We start from the raw sequence: 7,500 nt of genomic DNA on the forward strand, positions 1-7,500 counted from the left end.
TCTCCTTTACTCCCTCTATAATCTATATACACACAAGTCTATATATACATACGCACGTAGCCTGCTAAATACCAGACTGCATGTAAGGGTAGTCATTTGACATGGCCCTTGGGTTTTGGTCTAAATGATTCGTTCTTATGAGTATTTAGAGGTCAGCGCTACTATGTGTCGTGGTTGAAACCCAGAGTTTATATTAATGGGCATTTTCATCAGGGCTAAATACTGCGTAACGTCATGCTATGATAGCAAGAGTTTTACGTTTGTTTAAAAGAACTCGTTATTTGTGTGGCTAAGTTATAAACATACATTGCGTTTAGTCGTCTTAGTCCTATATGTCGTGCAAGAAAGAGCGGCATACTTGGTCATGAGAGAAGCAAGCATGTAACCTACAGATTGCGCAGATAAGTTCATGCAAACATTCCTAATGTGACTGTGGACGTGGCTTGTCAATGTGTGGACGTCCTAGCTTAGCCTTGTATTAATTTTAACTACCCAGAAAGAAATTCAAAGGTTGGGCTTTTCCCTTTTCCCTAACACTTTTATGAGTTAAGTGGGAGGCCATCTTGATATACAATAATACTTTCTAGAACTTTCTAAATTCAGTTCTCACTTACAAAGATGACCTCTCACCCTCAGACTGAGCACAGGCACTGTCTACAAATTACAGCAGTGCAGACAAAACAAAGTGGCTGCTAAGCTATGAGAGAAATTTCCAGAAGAATGTGACTGTAGTCTACAGAACATGCAGCACCCATGGCTGGAGAGGAGGAAGTGGTTTTCATGCGTGTGCTTACCATGTTTCCTTTGGAACCTTGTGGGCCATCGACTCCAGCAACACCCTATAAGCACAGAACAGACATATACAATTAGTGTCCTGTGATTAAGAACTATTACATTAATATTCTGTAGATGTGTAAAATGGCTGAAAAGGAACTTACAGGCTGTCCAGGAGGTCCAGGTGACCCTCTTGGTCCAAGAAGACCTCTTGGGCCCTACCATGAAAACATTCATCATCAAATCGTGAACAAGGACGCTGTCATGTTTGATGATTTTTCTTTTGTCAATGAAGTTTTGTTTGCAACGTCGGTTGGCTGTGCTGCATTATATGTCTCTAAAATTGTGTTTGAATTAATTTGTGATGGTTTTTTGTATTTATTTCTTAATGCAATTTGGATTTCATAATTCATAATACATAATATAGGCCTACATTGGGAAGACTCCCTATTTAAATGGTCTTTACTGCTGTGTCATTGTATAATGACAATAGCCGACCAAAGAAGTAAAGAGACATAAAGACAAAAGCTGAAAACTTGAAAGTATGCAAGACAGAATAAGATGATTTTATTTACAACAATAAATCTTACAGATAACCTTAAGTTCTATGACATCTGTGCACCATTGCAGCTCTATGGCATTAATCACTACTGCCACCTGGTGGAGGTGGGACTGCATTGCACCACAGACAGGAGGATTGATGCTCTGAGAAGACAAAAAACACTCACGGCCTCGCCAGCCAACCCCCTTGGTCCGATCTCTCCATCCTCTCCCTGGTAGAGAAACAAACACACACATACAGAGATCAGACATTGCTCTGTAGATATGTAAAAAGACAGTTTTGAGGGGAATTACAGTGTGTTGTGTGCGCTCGTGTTGCAATGCAACTCACCCTCTGGCCGTCCTCCCCAGGAGCTCCGGGAGGTCCAAGAGGCCCAACCTCTCCCTGTTGGAGAGAGAGAGAGAGAGAGAGAGAGAGAGAGAGAGAGAGAGAGAGAGATGGAGAGAGAGAGATGAAGAGAGAGAGAGAGAGATGGAGAGAGAGAAAGAGATGAAGAGAGAGAGAGATGTCAAGGTTAAACACACGATTGATTCATGTGGGTTATTATTATTAGAGAGGGCCCGCTGCACTGGTATTGTTGAAAACTCAAAGCCGCCATTTATAAGCGACCTGTCCTCCTATCCTGGTGTTCCCCAGCTAGCCAGCCCGGGCCCAGTGCTGGCCTGTAATTACCCAGGGTCGGATCAAGAGAGGCCCACCACAGAGGCAGCGGAGGCCAGGTGACCTCCCTATGATCTTCTGCTGACTGCACACCGCCCACCCTCTCCCTCCTCTCCTCTACCTGGCTCACACTCACACTGCGCTATGTGTGGTAGAGAAACTTTTTTGTTGTGAAATGGCTAGATACAGTACAAAGAGTGTACATTTCATACGGTGATTTAATTAATGGAATTTCCTAAATTGATCTTTTCTTATATGTATCATACGTATGTAGTATTTTTCATCTTCCTGTGATCTTCTGCTAATTGCCCAAACCTGCTCTCTGGTTCATACTCACACTGTGCTACTGTATGTGTGTTAGATAGCTCTTGTTGTGAAATGACTATATGAAGAGTGTTTTGTAAATACAATGGTTTACTAAAAGGAATTTCCCAAATCAAGCTTTTCTACGTGTACTGTGAACTGTAATTTCATTTCACTGTGATCTTCTGCTATCTATCACATCTTCCTCTCTCTGGCTCACACTCACACTGTCTTATGTTAGAGAGTTTTATTGTCAATGCATCCGTGGCCTAGTGGTTAGAGAGTTGGTCTTTTAATCTAGGGGTTGCAGGTTCGAATCCCACCTGACCTCTCCCTACAATACATCTCTATCCATGGCTGAAGTGCCCTTGAGCAAGGCATCTAACCCCACACTGCTCCAGGGACTGTAATCAATACCCTGAAAAATAATAGTTGTAAGTCGCTTTGAATAAATGAAAGCGTCAGCTAAGTGCAATGTAATGTAATGTAATGTGAAATATAGATGGTTTCGTTTGGCTATATATAAAGTGCTTTATTCATATAATAGTTTCATGAAGATGGTTTCCACAATCATGTTTTTCTGTGTATATATTTATCTCTTGCTTCAATATTCTCGTTGTTCAACCCCTACCCCTGTTATAAATTAACTGTTACCAGAATGGCAATGACCAAGTCGTAATGTATTACTAAAGGCATTGTGCACTGTCATAGTGGTGTAGGACTTGGTAGTAGAGCTTTTTTCAGTGACTATAGACCCCTTGCATCTCCCTTGACAACCGTCGTCAGGACGAGTTCGGAGTTCGGAGCGCGATTGTCCTCTGAGTTCGTCCTGACGACGGTTGTCAAGGGAGGTGCAAGGGGTCTATTACAGCGTCCCTCTGGTGGGACGGTGTCTGTAAGGGGCTATCATACACATACACATCATCATCATCATCATCATCATCATCATCATCATCATCATCATTATCATCATCATCGTTATCACACATATACACGCACAGCACACAGCACACACAGGCACTACCTCTCTACCTCTCCTTTTCCCTCCTGACATGCTAGCTTGCATTGTTCTGCTCATTTCACACTGGATCAATGACAATGCTGATTCCTGTACAAACAGATAAAGCATGTTGTCCGTGCACTAAAACTAATGTGCTATTGACCAGCGGGCCATGATTAACAGGCAGACACAGCCCTCACGAGTCACTAAACCTTTATGAGTCCATCGATGTAATTACGGCTTTCCAGAGCAGCAGGAACAACAAGAGGTTTGCAGCTAGCTAACAGCAGCAGCAACAACAACAAGTTCGCAGCTAGCAGCAGCAGCAACAACAAGGGCTTGCGTCTTAGTTCTCGGTTTCAGGCTCTCGGGTATATGTAGGCCTACAGTATGCATGGTATCCCTCTGGTGTATAAACACACGTGTTCTTGTGAAGGTGCTTAGTAAATAAATCCTTTCGACAGCCTTTTCTGCACATAATTCCCTCGTGTTTTGCTAGATGGGCTGTGGAGATTATGTCATACCTAGAGGTCAATGAGTTCATAGCTGGAGAAAAAGAGAATGAGGTGTGCGGGCAGGTAGAGAGAGAGAGAGAGAGAGAGAAAGAGAGAGTGAGAGAAAGTGAGTAAAGATGAGAGCCAGAGAATGAACGGAGAGAGAGGATGAAAGAGAAGAAGAAAGTCATCAGAGGAGAGTCATCATGCTCTCGTAATCCCACAGTCCTGCTCTCAGAATTAAGTGATACAGTAGTTGACAATCTAGGCACTCTCCCATTTAGCCAAATTTGGCAAAGACTGTTAAGCGCATTAGCCCACATGTCCACAAGGGGGGTTTATGCTATGAAGCAGAATGCAGTCCTGCTGACAGAAGTAGCGCCTAAGGCCATTCCAATATCCCTTTTCATGGCTGACAGTAATTTCTGATTATTGCCTATCTGTGCATGAATAGTTATCTTTTTGATTAGTATACAGTAATGCAGATGTACACTTTTTGATTTGGGTTATAAACTACTGGGGAACATAGACAAGGAATACCTCATCTAGACTGTATTATGGGGAGTTACAATATAAGACAGAGAGGGAAAGGGAAAGAAAGAAGGAGAAACAATAAAAGAGAAGAACAGTGAAAGAAATACAGTAAAGGGATTATGTTGAGAAGATGGCTCGCTGTCTTTCAGCCTCTTTCTTCTCTCTCTCTCTCTCTCTCCTGTCTCTGTCTCTCGCCAGATAGACTAAATGCCTTGTTCTGTTGAAGAGTTTGGTTCTCATTTAGGAGGGCTTCCCAAATCCGAGAGAGCTCAGAACTCAATGCCTAAGCCGAGCAAGAGAGTGAATTGAATTAAAAAGTGAGCTGCTGCCTCGCTGCCTTTCTCCAATTTCATTTCGCCCTGCCTGTGTCTGTCTCTGTCTGTCTGTCTGTCTGTCTCTGTCTGGCCCGGATGGGACGGGCGAGGGTGACCTCTATCTCTCTGTGTGCAGCTGTGTGCTTCTTGTGCTGTGTGGTCTGCAAACATTGGGACTCCGTCATTCTTACTCACCCTGTGGCCCTTCTCTCCGGGAAGCCCAGGAAGTCCATCGAAGCCCCGGTCACCCTGAGGGGAGGGAGGAAGACAGACACAACACAACACAGCAGATGTTGTTAGAGGAGAGACAGCCAGTCAGTCAGTCAGTAATTCAGTCCAACAGCCCATGGACCGACACCCATTCACTGTATTTCTATTTTGCTGTAAGAAGTAAAACGAAATAGAAGAGGATTATATGTGGACTTGTGTCTATATTTGTGAGCTGAGTGCGTGTGCGTGGGTGTTTGTGTATGCATGCACAACTTGTGTGAATGTGTGTTTGGTGGGTGTGGCTTTTGTTTTGTGGACATTTGAGTGTGTGTGTCTGCATGTGTGTGTCAGAGAGAGGTTGTGCTGTGTGTGTGTGTGTGTGTGTGTGTGTGTGTGTGTGTGTGTGTGTGCGTGCGTGCGTGCGAGCGTGTATGCGTATGTGTGTGTTTGTGTGTGTGTGTGCGCGCATGTGTGTGTGCGCATGTGTGTGTGCGCGTGTGTGTGCATGCGTGCGTGTCCATGGATTATGTGGGTGTTTTGCAGGGGGTGACGTGCCACTCTGGCCCTCACCTTGGATCCTGACTCTCCTGGCATACCACGGGCGCCATCAGCTCCGGCACGACCCTATTACGACAACACACATAAACAACATTAGTTCACCCTGCAGAGGGGATGACCCATCAGCTCGGGCACAACCCTAATGACACACACACACACAGCATTAGTTCACACTGCCGGAGGGAAGACCCATTTACATGTTTCAGAATCATTTCAAAGCAAAATGGACACAAAAAATGTTACAAAAATGAAGATGACTACAAATATAATATATAGAGTGAACAAAAATGAAACCGTTCATGTAGTTATGCATGCACGCTATACAGTACTGTAGAAGCTATGTCACTGTGCACAGTAGAAGACATTTTTCCAGAAGAGCTAACTTGGGCAATTTCCCTCCCTTCTTACATCATCTTGTACTAGGATCCAAAAGTCTCTTAGACAGCAGTTTTAAAAAAAATACAAGACATTTTGCCTTTGATGAGCCCAGCTTGTTTTACAATTTCATAAATCTTACAGCAGAGCATTTCATTTTCAGGCGAACACTACTTCTGAATTCGTTTGATGAAGTGAAGTAAGGTGAGGAGCTGACATGATTTAGATAAAGCCTTGAAAACAGTGCATTCATCAAGCAGAAAGAAAACTCAACGGCTTTGTCTTATAACATTAACACTGCATCTCAATTTGCCAACTTGGGAATGCTGTTCTAACCAAATACAAAGGATTTTCTCTGAAGAGGCTAAGGCTGAATAAAGTTAAGAAAGACTGAATTTTAAAAAATGTTCTAAAATATACTTTTTAGATTTACAACACAGGACTGTGAGATGATATGACATATACTATGGTGCTTATGACACTGTGCTTATGCGCTTATTTGACCTGCTTACTGTCGACACTTGGCAGAGTTCGTCTATTAAGATGATGTGTGGCATCAGCGTTTTCAAATGGCACCATGGTGGTGGTTCAGCTTGCTGAACTTGCTACAAACAGTGTTGGGGGTGCAGGCATTCTCTTCTCTGCCCAATTAAACAATATTTTTCTGTCATCTGAGGCAAAATGTCTTATTTTCAAGATCACACTTGAGAAGGGAGAGAGTAGAGTCTGCAGCTTTTGTGCTTTGGGGTTGGACCACTGTTTGTCTCTTATTTTTTTTGCAAGGTGTTTGTGATGTTTTCCACCATCACCACTGACCAAGGGGCAGGGCCTATCTCACATGCTTTCACAATGAGACACTGATAAAGAAAGATTGACTGACAGTCAGTTGATCAGACAGAGAGACATACAGACATACAGACCGATAGACCGACCGACAGACAGACCGACAGACAGACAGACAAGACAGACAGACAGACAGACAGACAGATAGAGAGACAGAGGCAGAAAGACACAGACAGACAGACAGACAGACAGACAGACAGACAGACAGACAGACAGACAGACAGACAGACAGACAGACAGACAGACAGACAGACAGACAGGCTCACAGACAGTTCCACAAGCAGACTGACAGAAGCACACACTCAAACCCATACATAGAGTGTGAGAGAAGGAAACTTACCCTCTTGCCAGCTTTTCCCGGTGGACCAGATGGGCCTTGGATACCACGTGGACCCTATGATTTTATTTTCAAGGTGACAATGAGTGACATGGAGAGAAGAGGAGGCAGGCATAAGAGACAGACAATTAATATACAGTATCTTATTGACATAAAATACATGTATGTATTGCAGTACAGATGCCGAGTATATTTTTTGTGCAGTGTTTATTCAACACTTAGATAGTTACAGTACATCAGTAGAAGAGTGCTACAGTCGACTTTCTAAGTGTTGAATTAACTCTCATTCAACATCTGCATTTAACACTCTTCTATAGTGTCCATTTGGCCCTCATTTCTAGGTGTTGGTTTAACACTGCAAAATGTACTCTGAGCACGGTGTTAAGAAAGTCATCTCTCACCTGAGGACCTGGGTCTCCAGACTCTCCCTTCAGTCCAGTGGATCCTGGAAGACCCTGTGGAGGTGAGGAGGAGAGAAGAGAAGAGAAGAGAAGAGAGGAGAGGAGAGGAGAGGAGGAGAGAGAGGGGTGAGTAAG

General features: G+C 43.6%; 1 protein-coding gene across 3 annotated transcripts in view; it reads right to left on the bottom strand.

Moving 5' to 3' along the window:
* col11a1a (collagen, type XI, alpha 1a) overlaps positions 1-7,500 on the bottom strand; it is a 136,867-nt gene that overhangs the window by 75,045 nt on the left and 54,322 nt on the right. For all 3 annotated transcript variants that reach the window (XM_063206797.1, XM_063206795.1, XM_063206794.1), the window contains 8 exons: positions 7,366-7,419; positions 6,968-7,021; positions 5,422-5,475; positions 4,837-4,890; positions 1,667-1,720; positions 1,503-1,547; positions 939-992; positions 795-839 (listed from right to left, as the gene is read on the bottom strand). In XM_063206797.1, coding sequence (XP_063062867.1) covers positions 795-839; positions 939-992; positions 1,503-1,547; positions 1,667-1,720; positions 4,837-4,890; positions 5,422-5,475; positions 6,968-7,021; positions 7,366-7,419 — 414 coding nt within the window. The remainder of the gene's footprint in view (positions 1-794; positions 840-938; positions 993-1,502; positions 1,548-1,666; positions 1,721-4,836; positions 4,891-5,421; positions 5,476-6,967; positions 7,022-7,365; positions 7,420-7,500) is intronic.

This window comes from Engraulis encrasicolus, chromosome 9 (genome assembly GCF_034702125.1).
Source record: "Engraulis encrasicolus isolate BLACKSEA-1 chromosome 9, IST_EnEncr_1.0, whole genome shotgun sequence".
In the NCBI taxonomy this organism is placed as follows: Eukaryota; Metazoa; Chordata; class Actinopteri; order Clupeiformes; family Engraulidae; genus Engraulis; species Engraulis encrasicolus.